At 42.2% G+C, this 15,414-nt stretch overlaps 1 protein-coding gene across 4 annotated transcripts in view; it reads right to left on the reverse strand.

Moving 5' to 3' along the window:
• Positions 1–15,414, reverse strand: part of AUTS2 (activator of transcription and developmental regulator AUTS2) — an 801,167-nt gene that overhangs the window by 437,783 nt on the left and 347,970 nt on the right. For all 4 annotated transcript variants that reach the window (XM_075032435.1, XM_075032436.1, XM_075032434.1 and 1 more), the window contains exon 3: positions 2,312–2,413. In XM_075032435.1, coding sequence (XP_074888536.1) covers positions 2,312–2,413 — 102 coding nt within the window. The remainder of the gene's footprint in view (positions 1–2,311; positions 2,414–15,414) is intronic.

Here is a 15,414-nt window from a genome sequence, read left to right on the forward strand (position 1 = left end):
GTTAATCTGCCTGCAATATCTTGTATTTTTGTTCTATCTTCTGTTGAGTACACAACTTTTTGCATATTGTTTCTGAGAAAACAGTTGTAAAAACAGAAAGGGATGTTCAAAGAAAACTTACTCTTTTGACTGTGGGGTTTTTTTTCTGGACAGTAATTGGTAGGTATCATTAGACAGCTCCTTCAAAAGATATTATTTAAAATAACCTTATTAAGCTCTTGATGCATCTTTGTGCATAAGAGCACAGTTCAAGGCAGGCTCACCCATAGCTGAAGTGGAAGTATCACTACCACTTTGTAAGGCCCTGTCATTTAAAAACACAAAGTGTTTGGCTTTGGGAGAGAGAGAAATGCAGAATGGTATTTACTTTTCTTAACTGAAAGAGTCTGGGAAAGGCCACCATACACTCAGGCAAGATGAGAGTTATCTTGTGCATGTTTTTCAAATCTCAGCTGAACTGGCAACACCAGACCACAGAGAGACATGCTTGTATTGCAATGAATTATCAAAGCATAAAGGAACTTACTTATTAAGCAAAACATAAATTATGTGTAACATTTTTAAATATACATTTTTAAATATATTTACATAGCGTTCCTTTTGAGCAACCTAAGTCCCTATGTCCTCTCTCAGGTGCACTAGGGAAGTTACATTTGCTCTCCACTTCCTTTTAATTCACCATAGTGCCAAGACAAAGGGAAAGTATTGTAAAAACATCAGAGAAAAACTGTATTTGATCAGGGGAAGGGGAACCAGGACTCTGCTCTCACTGCCAGGTCTGGCACTGCAAGGCTATGAGCTGCTGGGAAGCTCAAATAAGCCTCAGAGCTCCCCACTCAGTACATTGCAAGGGAGTGACAAGGCTAAATTAAAACTGTGTTTGTAAGGAGCTGTGAAATTTTTTGCTGGAAGGTGCTGTAGAATTGTGAAGTTCATTGCGGTGACTTCTCAGCTGCCATAGGGCTCAGGGCAAGCTAGGATGGCAACGGTGACAGGCTGACCGTCAGCTGCTGTCCACTGCTACGTGTACGGAACGGAGTATTTACTTACTATCTCCTCTGGTTTCACTCTCCTCTTCCAGAGATATCTTACAGCCCTGAGATTGACCTCACCTGACAGCTATGAAGGGCAGGCTCTGAAATGTCTGGCTGAATGTACCCATAAAGGTTGGCTCTGGGGGAGGAATAGACCTCTAAAATAATGTGACAAAGGGATGAGGAAAGAGAGTGCTACAGATTTCACACCTTTGCAGAAAAAAAAAAAAAAATCAGGCGGCTGTTCCAGTGATATGCACAATTCAGCAAAAATTGCTAGCTGTGTGCCTTCAGGCTTAAATTTGCACAAAGAAATGTATCCTTTACAAAGGTATTTCTTTTAATGTCTGCTCAATTCAGTTTTATTGGATTGGCCTATAGAGGACGCCATCTGGTATCTGTCATCCAAATCTACATGGACATGCTATCGATAAAATCCCCATTTCCAGAATGTGGGTTAGTTAAAAGTAGGGCCAGATTGCTGCCTGAAACAAATTGGTCTGACTGATGTAGCTATCCATGCTTTTACCAGGAAAGGATTTGACCTACAAAATCCCCAATTTAGATACTCTTTTGGGACAGGGCTGTCTTTATATTCTGTGTTGTAAAGCATGTAGCACAGAGGACACAGAGCCATGAATAAAACACTCAAGGATTGTGATGGTACACTTAATAAATAATAATGTAATTGCAGCAACAGAAAGATTTCTTTAGTCATTCATATGTCAGTAACTCATGCGTGTCATTCAGTGAATGACCAGCATTCTTCAATGGAGAAAAACATTCTCCACAGAGCTGCCATCTTAGGACCTTCCACAGCAGTTTAGGTAGAGCAATAAAGGCAGAGCTTATGCTATTGTTGGCCATGTCATATCAATTCATTATATATAAATTAGCTGAGTCTCTCTAGACACTCTAATACTTTTCATAAATACAGTATTTAGCCCAAAGAAATACATTCTTTTCCTTCCTCACTTGGGGTAAAAAGAGGCCATCTCACTTCTCAACTATGCAGAGCATTTTAACTTCATTAAATGGCCTTCAACTATTTCAAAATGAATGAATGTTTTCACACAGACAGACATTGTACCAAACTTTAAGTTTACTGAACTGGGGCAGGAGACGTAAGTTACCTCTTTTTCTCCCAGCCCCGCAGAAGAAAAGGGATTTTAGCAACAAACCATCCCAGAAACTAAATCCTGTTATGACTTATGCCCCTCAGAAAACTACACCAGGGGTTAATCAGAGCAGTATTTGGCTGCAGGAGTTTTACTTACGTCACTGAGTCTTTCCCGAGAGCTACTTCGATGGAAACCTTTTGATTCCCCACTGGCACTTTCACTATCACTGTCTCGGCAACTGTTTTGACCTGGCTTGAGCTGCAGGAAAGAGAAAAAACAAAGAGAGCAAGAGTTTAGCCTGCTTCAGGTAAGCCCCTTTGTCCACTGCTCTTCTTTAACCCAACCCCACACCTACACAAAGCAGTGTTTACGTGGTGCTTCCAGCACTGCCACCGGCACAATGCAGCCTTGGTGCCCAGGCAGCGTCTCAGCAAGACCATGAACGTAGAGAGCAAAGCAAGCTCGCATGCATGACGGCTCACATGTGGGCCAAGACCCTGCAGGTAGAAGGAGGCAACACTCATGTCCCAAGGAAATCACAGTTTAAGACCTTCATTTTGGGAACTTTTAGGCTTCTCAAGTTATTTATGCCATAGATGCAGTTTTTGAAGTCACCATCACATCGAAGCACGTGCAGAATCAATCCCTCCCTCATCACAGCATAAGAGCATTGAGGATCTAGGATCAATGAAAATCTCCCCGGGGGAAGGAGCAACCATCACTACGGGGAGGCCTTTTGCTGGACTAGCCCCTAACAGCATTGCCTGGTACTATAAAAAAATTCTTGACTAACCTCAATGTTCATAAAGCAACATGATCTACTTAATGGGTAGCAGATTGTTTTTTGCCTTTCAAACCAGCTTTAATGAACTTTACTGGCATTGTAATAAATAAAAAATACAAAAAAAATATGATCTATATTTTCAATACAATAGAGAATGCATCTGCTTTCTCTTACACTGTGGATTGTGCAGGTCAACATGTTAACAACAGAAGCATACTGAAATACATTTACAGTGTACTGAAATATATTTACCATATACATACATTATTTACCATATACATATATTACACACTGAAATATATTTACCATATACATACATTATTTACCATATACATATATTACACACATGTCCACAAGCGCATATACGTATATACAGCAAGAGGAAGAAATGAACTACATCTACTGCAGTGCTGAAAATATATGTATTTGTTTTAACATATCTTTCCCTGTATTTTGCTTGAATATATTAAAATTTTTGTTTAGCCTTGTTGGTCCTTCATTTGAACTAACTTTCTGTGAAGACTGGTTACTCCTGAAGTTACTACTGGCTAAAAGTCAATTTCAGAAATTTAGACTTAAAATCACATACATAAATACTGGCAGTAGAGGTAAATGCAGAGAAAATACTTGGCTAAGTACCTAATGAAGTATTTTATGAGACACCTACTACACTTACCAGTATTCATATAACAAATACCAAACAACTCCTCCTAACTTATTCTAATTATTAATACATTCATAGTCATTTCTATTCAGACTGTACAGAAACAGATAATCACACTCATCTCCACTTCATGACTGGAGACCAAAAGTTCCTTCTCCATGAACTCTCTCCACCAACTATTTTCCCCCTTCTATCTCATTTTTTTCCAGTTCTCCCAGAAACATGCTGCACAAGCACACACAAAAATTGATACATGTTCTCTTTTATAGGTGCACACACAAGACATACATTTCTGCTCTATTTCCCAGATATACATGCACACCCGTATACACTGTTCACCCATATACACGGCTGTTCTCTCCCAGGTTCACTAAAGGAGTGCACGAAGCATGCTCACCCTGACGGTTATCATCAGGTTTTCCCTACCACTACAAGAGCAAATCGCATCTGCAAGCTTGGTATGTGTGTGCTACTTTACATTCATCCCTTATTCCCCTCATTAGTAAAAGGCAGTTTTGGGTGCTCTTTATCAGTCAAAAGAAAGAAAGGAGAAAGTACATAAAACTACAGGCTCAAACACAAAACTGAGTTGCAATGCCTGAGCAAAACTGCAAAAAATGGCACAAGTGTACTCTCAGGTCAAAGAAAATGTAATATAAGAACTAGAGCTATTTGTCAAACACTTACAATTTAATAAATAAACTAAATATTCCACAGCTCAGCCAGAAAATCTCAAGTAAAAAGATTTTTATTTCAAATGGAATGGTTTATCAGTCAGATCTAATAGATCTAGGTAGCATTTTTTGGAGGCGGAGGGGAGGATAAGGAATTCAAGAAGTCTAATACTTCATATATAACTCACAGATCTTATCTAGGACCAGTGTGTACTGTAATTTTATGGTCCCAGGTTTAAAATTTAACCACCCAAAGGAAAATGGATCAAGTTTCCCTGACTCGGGTCTTTTGTCAACATCCGCTCAATGATGGAAAAACTCTTACTGTAACTGGGGCCTGAAGAATTTTTTCCAGTCTCAAGTTTTATTTTTAGAACCTCAATTTATTTTGTACACAATTTTCATACATTAGTTATTTGCTAACTAATCATAACGGCATAATTTTTATACTTCTTCTACATTGCGAATTCCAGCTCTTTACAGAGAAGAGAAGAAAAAACCAGCAGGTGTCATTTTTCTAGACACAATTTAAAAGGAATAAGAAAATATGACCAAGCTATCTGAGCCTGAAACTCTGTAGGAACAAAGTGAACTGCATAGACTAGACAGCAATCTCAGAACTAAGTCCAAGTTAAGATTTATAAGCTTTCCATATTTTCCCTTCTTTTTTTCCACTTGTGTTTCTCCATGTGCCAAACTGTTGAGGGTTTACATTTTATTCCAAAACCCATCAATCTGTGCTAAATTGAAAAAATAAAGCATGGAAATGTGCCCATTGTCTTCTTTTAAGAACCTAAAGTTACACACAAACACACATGAGAACACTTAATGTGGATAGGCAATGGTTCACTTCTATCTACTTGCACAGATTCAACCACTTAAAATTAAAATGACGTTGAAATAACATAGTGCTGCTGAAAAAGACTGCATTTTTAGTTACACTGCATGCATTTGGTGCGTTACTCTGGGGCACATGGGAACCCTAAAACCAGCTTTCCCTCAAAAATGCAACTGTCCTTGGAAAAAATTTAAAGTGCAACATTGACAACTCTTGTTCCTGTATCACTCCTGTCGGTACCCCACGCAAAAAGCAAAGCCAGCAGGAAACTCCCATGATGTCTACTCAGGTGCCTCACTGAGGACCTTCCCACATTAACACAGCCATTACTCTTCTAATTTGCACTGAACAAGGAACAAAGAAGGGTTTGGAAAAAGTGCATTTGAATCCATGCTTTCACTGTACAGCGGGAGTGAATTTATCCATGTAGGAATCCATCTAAAGGGTCTCACAAAGAGGAAATACAGACATTTCTAGATTGAAAGCACAAAACCCTAAAAACACAGTCTGTTGCTGACTCACCAGGAACCTGAATGGCCTCAAGGATTCCTCGAGTATGAGAGAAGGGGTACGTGCACAAAATGTGATAATCAGCAACTTGAGCCCGTTTGCCCAGGCTGAATGGCATGGGGCCAGGGCCTGGTGCACACCCACGTCTCCAAAACTTTTCTAGGAGTCATTCTTAGGATCATCACATCGTATTTCTGGAAATCTTTCATCGCACTACAGGACCTGTAATTTTGTAATGCCTTTAAATCTACTGGAGGATACTGAAAGTTAAGCAGAACTGGATAACCAGATAACTACACTTCTATTAAACGTAAGAAAGGAAAAGGGGAAAAAAAAAGATCTGGCAGGGTGGCTGCTGGCTGAAGTGCTGGGCTGGGACTCAGCAGCGGGTTTTATTTATGATTCTTCACCACACCCCATTCCCTCCCCAAAGAGTGAGAATAATGACAGGTCTTCCCTGCTTTAAAAATTGGTCAGTTTAGAGGGTATTCTTAGCAGGGACACTTTCCCAGTGGGTGAGTGCGGAATGCATCGCACGCTACAGCACCTGATAATCCCACTCACCGCTCTGGCGGCCACTGTGGTAGCAACAATGATTCCTAATGGTGAGGTGGCTCCACTGCCAAAGTGCATTAAAAAAAAACCCCAAACCCTGTAAACACCCACACCCACCTGGGTTTTCATCCTTCCCTCTCGTACAGACGTAAGTCTGAGGATGTCCCTGCCCAGGCGTGGGCAGCGGCACTGCGGGAGCCTCTGTGAGGAGAGGCTGGCGCTGCCCCAGCTGGTGCCCGCCGGTGCTCACCAGTTCCCGATGGCTCTGCAGCAGCCCCCGGCCACAGCCCCAGCTGAGCCCGTCAGCGCAGCCGGTGGTGCCCCTGTGAAAGCGTATTTCAGAAAGGGCAAAACTGGCAGAGCGCTGAGGGGAAAATAAGCGAGAGCGTGCGCTGCGAACACAGCCAGGTCCCGGACGAAGGAGCGGGAGGAGGTGCTCGAGGTGCCGGAGCGGAGATTCGCCGGCAGCCCGGGGGGGGACCCGGAGCAGGCAGATACTCCCTGAAGGAACCGCGTCGCCTGTAGAGCTCATGCTGGAGCAGATTTTTCCTCAAGGAATTGTCACCCGTGGGAGGCGCCCACGCTGGAGCAGGGGAAAGGAGCAGCAGAGAGGAGCTGTCACAGACCACAACCCCCCCTCCGCACGTGGGGGGACACAGAGGAATAAAGGAATGAACCTGAGTTGGGGGGGGAAGGAGAAGGTGTTGTTTCAATTCTTGTTTTGTTTCTTACTATCCAATTCTATCTTAACTGGCAATAAATTAAATTAGCTTTCCCCATGTGGAAGCTGTTTTGCCCCTGATGGTAACTGGTGATCTCCCTGTCTTCAACTCACAAGCTTTTTCATCTTATTTCCCCCCGCTTGCCCTGTTGAGATTGGGGGGGGTGAGAGAGCGGCTGGGTGGGAGTCACCACACCATGGTTTGGTAAAAAGCACTTGCTGCTCATCCACCCAGTCAAAAAACTTCAGACGTACCACTCTGCACTGCCCTGCAGAATAACGCAAAACAGACGCAGAGCTGTAAACTGCCATGAGGGACGCAAGGAGCGAGAGGGTTACTGAGATAGCATGGGGAGGGGAGAAGGAAAGGCATAAGATAGGAAACACTAAGAGAGACCATTTGATGAAGGAAAAACAGAGAGAAAGACTAGCTCAGGCCTAAAGGTCACAAAGAAACTGTCCAGAAACTGCTAAGACTATGAATAAACCAAAATACATGCAAAAACATCAACATGAAACTGCAGTAATAGCAAGCACTAACAGTAACCCTTCTTTCAGGGCATAGAGAGGTTTTCAGGTGACATGAAATATACTGGAAGTATTTTTGCACCAGAGAAATATTCGGCCCTATTTTGTGACAGCAAAAGTACAAACTTAATATTCAGCTGTGTCCAGGGAAAGCAGCTCTCTGGCATGCTTCCTTCTGCCATTCAAAGTTAAAGGGTAAAGTAGACCTAAATATACAGGCTTAGAAGTAGGGTAGATCTACAGGAATAGTGCTATAGTTACTACATTAGTCAGACATTTCTGTGAAATGAAAGGATGGGGGGCATAAGCCGTAAAACACTCCTAAGGATAACCCATAACAACATGGCGCTCTGTTGCCTTTTGTCTCCAAAAGGAAAAGAATGAAGGACAGAGATAGTCGATCGTGTTAAGAGGCGTAAGGGAGGATGAAAGGGCAGCTGAGCCCCAGACTACAGGAAGCATCATCCTCTCAGGACCGCAGTTTGATTTGCTGGATTCCTAAGCCACTTTAGATAATTCCATAATAGTGGTGCCTGGTTAGCAAGTAACAAAAAGCAAAATAAATAAACCTACCGAGAATTTAGCAAAAGCCTTTTTCACAGAGCTTATATATCATGTCAGAAACACCCTAATGTCGCTCTTCTGAGCTTTCTCTTTCTTTTTTTTAAAATATATTTTAATTTAAAACCCCATACCATTTGGCAGCAGTAAATCTACGGTATAGTTTCGAGGCGCCTGAGTTTCCACACCATATGGAATTAAAGGATTATTTCACTACATTATATTTTAAAGTTATGAATACTAACACTTCTCCCTATTATAGCGCAGCCAGCAAGCTGAGCCTTTACCAGAGCCCTAGAGGAAGGGGACACCTGCTTCCCAAGGGGTGGCATAACCCTACTGCAGGGAGGAGAATTTTAGGCTTTCAGTTCTGCCTGTGACTCTTCATTTATACAGCTTTTGCAAGGACAAAACAGTCCAAAACTCTTCTGATCCAGCTCCTACCTGGGTGAATATATTCTGTAACTCAGATCAGCTGGTGAACAGACTCGTACACGCTCTATTAGCAATGGTTTCTGACTCCAGGAAGCCTGAACAGGTACAGCCCAGTCCCAAACCCATGACAGTAGTTCATTCTGACCAGGGCGACAGCCCTACACAGTACAAAGACATTTCTACCTGCTCCTTCATATACACAGAGCTTGCCTCCCCTTGCTCTCTGGGCTCTTCCCAGCAGTGCAGAGTCAAGCCAGGCTCTTAAGATTTTAATTTTTGTCACTACCAGCAGCCACGCTCTTTTCCCAAATGCTGCACACATGGATCTAGGCAGAAGCACCAGCACATCAGGCAGTTGCTGATGACTGCAGGCTGCTCTGGGTGGCCCAAGGCCAGGGAGCAACAGCCAGTTCAGCCTGCGAGAAAAAAGAAAGCCCAGCTGAACCCAGTGAGATCCTTGTTAACAGGCTGGGCCACCTCAGCATGATTTGTCATGAATCCATCACTGTTTCTTCAGGGCTTGGCAAACAGGAGGGGTTTGGCTCGCAGCACACAGGCAGGAGGGAGGGGGTCAGGGGGACAGGGGTGGGAGAGCCTGAGCCCACTCCCACCTCACATGGTCACAGGGAGGGAGGGAGATGGATTCCTTGGCGCTGTGTCGAGGTGCGTCCTCACAGCTCCCAGCAATGGTGTGTGAGCCATAGGTCTGGGGAGGGAGGCAGAGCGGTGGGCACCACCATACGCTGGTGTGAGGTCGGGGGTCAGGCAAGGGATGGACCACTGAAGCCTTTTTAATATCGGATGTCTCTGAAGCATCTGCTGAACAGTTCAGCATTGGGAGCATCTCCAGCACCCAGCTGTGGGGCTGACCCAACCGATCCCATGCTGGTTTTACCCATTTATTTTTTTTCTAACGTGAATGTCACCACATGCTCTGAGGAGACTGGTTTTGATGTGCTCTTAGGGTCAAAAAGTTAAGTGCAGTTGCCACTAACGCCCATCCACTCACTAGGGTGGAAAAATCATCAGTGAATTAAAATATGTATTGCAACATCATTTTGCACTTAAATGAAACATATTTTTCCCTTAAAATCTGTTAAATCTTATTTCAAAATATGGCAATTCATGTTGAAGCATAATTGATTCTAAACAACAGAACAATTGAGTATAGAAAACAGAAGTATAACATCAGTGGATGAAAGGGTGATGAGTTAAACACTGTTCAGTTAAAGGGTGCTGCTTTTTAAATTATATCTATACTAAATAAGAAAATGTCTTTAGTTTTTCTGGTCAGCTCAGCTTTCACACACATATATCACAACAGCACTGAACTACAGCCTTGTCTGTGCTACTGTGGTACGCAGACCCAGAGGCACAGCAGCAACATCCACTTTCTAAGTACTGCACAAACACAACTGAAGGAGCCAGTCACTGCCCTACCCAAGCAAACACACACACGTGAAGTGTCTTCCATCAGTTAGAAAAGAGCAACAGCAGATTTCATGTAGGACTGAATATTTGATTGCAAAGAAAACATATTTTATCAATGACTGAGAACAAATCCGGCTGTATGAAAACAAATAAAAGGAGAACTGCACAGCAAGAAAAAACCCACAACAATGTAAATCAAGGCTTGTTACTTGTGATTTAAATCATGATTAACAGCTGTCATTTAAATACTTCCATTTAAACCCATCTTGCTACTGACTTAAGTTAGACAAATTATACAGCACTTACATGTCACCCAAAGCTTTAAAGATGGTTCAACATGGCAGCAGTGAATCTGGAGCAAGACCTCTACACTGCATTTCTAACAAAGCCATGTTCACCACCACGACATCTGCCTGACTAGCTAAACAGACAAGCAGTGCAAGGAAAGCAAATCAGAGGTAAGATAATGAGGAGGAAGAATATTTACAATACACAAGTTTAGACAATAAATATGAAAAAAGAATTCACGCTGTGTGTAGACTCTGAACAGCATTAATACAAAGACATTTTTCACACCAGGGAAGAAAAATCTTGTTACCTAAGAGATGCAATAAAACATTAGGAGAGGCTCTCTGTGTATGTCTTGATATTTAATCTTGCAACCACCAATGCACATGCTCCAAGAAATTGTCAGCTGCTGAGGATCAGGGCCTACATGCCATCACCCTGGGATCTGACATCCCTACCAGAATATGAAGCTGTATTTTGCATGCCTGTATGGTAAAAGTGAGGTGGTAGACCAACAGAGACAAGATTTTATGTTTTGTTTCCTTCCTGCCTCTACTGAGGAAAAAAAGTAATCTTCCCATTCCAAAATTCTTTCTATGAAAAACAAGAATAAACGCACACACATATATTTTTCCAATTCCCTGTTGACAAAAAAAGCTAAATCTAATTGAACTTGAACAAATAACTGTAAATAATTACCTGATTAGCTCTATGATACAGAACAAGGGTGTCTTTAACTTACTTATTCTAAAGCACTGATGGACATTTCCTGTTGCCTTTGAGCTGCTCCAGCGTCTGCTGCTGCTCTTGCTCAATACATTGCAGTAGAGGAACTCATCCTCTACTGCCTTAAATGGGGGAGATCCTACTGAAAGAAACAGAGCTACAACTCTCTTCTCCTGGGGAGAATTTGGCTATTTAGTATTGTTATTACAGAAACACCAAGTGATCATGTTCTGCTCACAGTAGCAACAGCAGAAGCAACATAGGCTAAGAATAAATAGCATCCTTGCCAAAGCGGGGGTGGGGGATAAAGAGAATGGGCATTTATTTCCAGATCCTCTTCTCCTTCATTATATGCTTGGGCAACCTTAGATATATAGCTCACAGAAGGTACTCTGAAGTAGCTCTGTAGCTGTATTTTATCCAAGTTACACAGAGAATGCAGCCCATCATTTTTCCTGTGCTGTTTATACAGAAATCAAAGATAAATTTGGCATAAACTCATCACACCCCAGAATCATACATACATTATACAACATATAAAGTGTAACAGACTTGCTCTGTTCCCCAGCTCCTGTTAAGAGCAGTATGAAACAGCAAGCTGTTGGCAATTGCAACAAATGAAGCGTATTTCAGCACACTTTAAAAGCTGAATTGCAAAAAAATATAGGCTTCTTCTGACCCTTTGCATTTTGATGGTTGCACAGTGAGAAATATGGCCTTTAAAATTACACCTTGCAAAGCACTCCATTGTACCAATCAATCTCTCCAAGCAGCTTCCATAGCACAGACTCGCGCAGCAGAGAAGGATAAAGACCGAGGGTCCGGCCGGTCTGCTCGGAGGCAGCCAGAGCGGTGGCAATCAGGGTGGAATCGATCTGCCCCTCCCAATATTTACTCAGTCCTGCTGCTGAGCTTGTTTGCAGCCCACCCTGGATTTCCAGGACTCTCCCTAGGCTACGTGTCAGCAAAACTAGTCCTCGTACCGCTAAAACCCACCTCTGAAACACAGCTGCTTTAGTGCCTATTCCTGCCTGGTACAAGCGTACCATCCCCATCTGCACGGATATATATCCATTCACATTCTGATCCGTGCATGGCACAAGTCCCACGTGTTATTCAGCTGAGTGATGCCCATTTACACCATCTATACTTCTTGCCTCTGCTTTGTCTGTCCTCAGACCAGATTTCAAGTTCTATGGGCATAGACATAATCTTTTAATACAGTTGCATATTCCGCCCCGCCAAGCCCTGGGAATACCCTACAAGGAGCAGTGTATGCATATTCACTGCAAGTTTCCACCAGGGACTGACTGGTTTTTGTGGTTCCATGTAAAAAAATGGAGAACCAAGCCAGCAGTTTTGCCCCAACGTTCTGCATAAGAATAGCCTATTTCAGAGCACTTGGCAACGATGACTTTCCAGATCCTTCTTAGACCATTACCAGCTCTTGCTTCAGTGGTGACAGGCACAGGGTCCAGCCTGTGGCATCAGGGACTCTGTCCCCATCTCAGCCCTGGACCTGTGAGGAGTTCTTGTTTCTGTTGTATGGGAAAGGTCAGGTGAGGTAGGAAAGTGGAGCCAAACACTACTTTTACGCTCAATCTCCAGAAAGGGGAGAGGAGAACAGAAGTATTATCCCACTTAGCCCGGAGTGTCTGACATCCAACCCCCTAAGGACTCTGCTTGGCCTCTGGTTGACTTTGAAATGTGTAACTTACTGGAAGAATACTGAAGTAAGAAGATAAAATGAATCACTTGATGGAACAAAAAGCAAACAGGCCAGGTCAAGAAATCTTAACAGCGCCGCAGCTCTACAGCTCTGCAAATTTGGCTGAAGAGCCTCCCTCCATCTGTTTTAATTAGGGGAAACATAAAACTAAGGTAGCTTGTGTAGAATTTCACTCATTTCAAGTCCACAGGATGGTTGCTCCTCATGCGCAAAGGAGATGCAAGATGGGATGAGACCTTTTGGAAACATCTAAACATGTGAAGGAGCTCCATGAACCAAGCCTGAAAAAGACCAGAGTGACAGTTCTCGCTTGCTTGAATTAAGTCACGGCTACCGTCATCCTTTTTTTCCTCAATGTAGACCACTCACCTCACACCCAGTTAACATTGCAGTAGTAAATAAATGTCTTGAAGGAGGAAATATCAGTATTCATGGATGGACCTCAAGATGCTTGCTGCTGTTTACATAAAAAGAGCCCTGTTATTTCATAGTTCGATATAAGCCCAGAATAAATATTTAATAACTTGGTTGCATAAATAATGATTTGAAGGTTGAGCTATTGGCTTAAAAATATAATACTATTTTAAGCCGTTTAACTGGCCAGCCATATAAATTATTCAAGATTTAAAAGTCATCCTGTGGTCTCTGTACAAGGAGAAAACTAGGAAGTCATAACTATAATGACAAAAGCAGGGCAAGATCAATCAAACCACATGATCTCTAACACAAACAAGCAGCAATTAAGCAGCAATCAAGACCAATATGACTGTGGTTGATGTCCTTTTATGCCAATACTCTCAGTCCAGAGAGCAAAACTTAATAATGTTTTGCAATTTATCAAGGGAACCATAACTCTGCTCTCTGTGACTTGGCCAAGAGGCTATTATGATAGTATTTCTCTATAATTTAATAATGTGAAGGAAAGGGGGGGGAGGGGGAGTAAAAGCATTTTGACATATAACTCACATCTATACATATTGTATTTTCCCCTTGCTTGAATGATAGAAGCAAAAGTCATAATAATATACCTCAGTACCAATTTGTTAGGAGGAAAGGGGAGCTGACGTATTTGGCAAAGAAAATCTATTTGAAGAAGCACAGAAGGGAAAGGAATGAACCATCTGAATTCATTAGCAGCTGTCATTGATGTGGAGATGAGTTTAGAGATGAAGAGAAGCTAGTCATCACTAATAACTCAGGAGAAAAGCAAAGGGAGGAACTGTTGTTTAAGTTGTTTAAATCTGGATTAGCTTCTGATATATGGCAAGTTGCCACTTAGAGGAACCTTTGTGTTACACGCTCCACCCTCTTCGGAGGGAAGCTCTTTGAACAAAGTAAGATATTGCAGCATCTCGGGCTGCATGCAGGTTACCAGCAGTCCTGGGTGCTGCTCTGTAATGCCGGCCTGTTTGGCACTAACAAGTCACAAATTTCCTGTACCTGAGGCCATAGTTTCTTTTCACAGCGTCTCTTCTGCTCGTGGAGCCTGACCCTGCCGGTACCCACTCGCTTCAGGTGGCTTTTCCCCAGACCCCTGAGACTCCCTGGGTTGTACAGCTGCATCTGACACCGGGGCTTTGCAGGGAACTCAGCCAGGTTAGAAACGACCAGGTTGGTTTTGTTTTTTTTTTTTTTCTCTTCTTCATTTCCTGGATTGCTTCTAACCCAGATGAGTTCTCCAGCTTGGCACGATGAAGGAGGCGATGGTGGGAAGGGGTGGCAAGGACTCAGGCACTACCAGGAAAAGAAACACTGAAGAATTACATCCTTAAACCACAGTTTGAGTTCATGTCATAAATCTTGTTGAATTTTTGCCCTGGACTAACATAATAAGAGCTGCATCTGGTTTCAAAAATTCAAAATGCCTTCAAACTCCTAACAATATCAGCTTGTTGTTGGGTTTTTTGGCTTTGCTCTACGTTATTTTTGGATTTTTTTTTTCTTTCTGCTCACCTCTCTTACTCTCTCATCCTGAGAAAGAATAGAAAGTATATTGCAGCACTGTGCTTTCACCTTGGACTACACTTTTGCCAGTTGGAATAATGAGTCGTCCTATTCGCAAATGTCAAAAAATCTCCTGGTACATCTTGGAGTCTGTCCCTTGTCAACAGCGACCAAAGGTGCTTTAATGTTTGATAGATTTGATGAGCTTGTTGCCTCAGTCCAAGTCCAAGCCCAGCTTCATTTCCAGAAAATCATTCTGCCAGCTGGTATGATTAGCCCTTGTGCTGGCAGCCTCAACAGAGACATAAGGAATCAGGGCAAGATCCAGTACCCACTGAAATCAAGGGGAGCATTTTCACTGACTTCAAGGGATACAGAATCCATTTAGGAAACTGAGTGTCCACTATAATTACTTGACAGACTATTTCTGTACCTTATACTGATAAAAAAACCAATATAACTTCTCTTTCATATGCTTAATATTGTACTAAACTTACCAGTCTTGGAAATGTAGTCATTTACTAGGTAAGGGGAGTTCTATTATTGTTTTAAGATACGTGAAAAAACCCTGTAACACAGGACTACTATCTAATTATGGTTACTCGAATTAATCCTCATTCTGGCATTTAATAATTTGTAAAGTGCTTATTCAGGAAAAGGTAAAAAAATCACTTGGAAAGATATGTTAATGGCTCTCTAAGTAATGTTTAGACTTACTGAATAAATTTTCACACTTAAGTCACGTATAACAAGCGTTACAAAATCTATTATAAAGTGTGCTCTTCACAATGGAGAGCTGTGTATACATACATGTTACAGCCTCCCCACAAGACAGCACTTAAGCACTTAGTTAAATGCATCTCAGCTGAGG

This window comes from Buteo buteo, chromosome 7, assembly GCF_964188355.1.
Source record: "Buteo buteo chromosome 7, bButBut1.hap1.1, whole genome shotgun sequence".
In the NCBI taxonomy this organism is placed as follows: domain Eukaryota; kingdom Metazoa; phylum Chordata; class Aves; order Accipitriformes; family Accipitridae; genus Buteo; species Buteo buteo.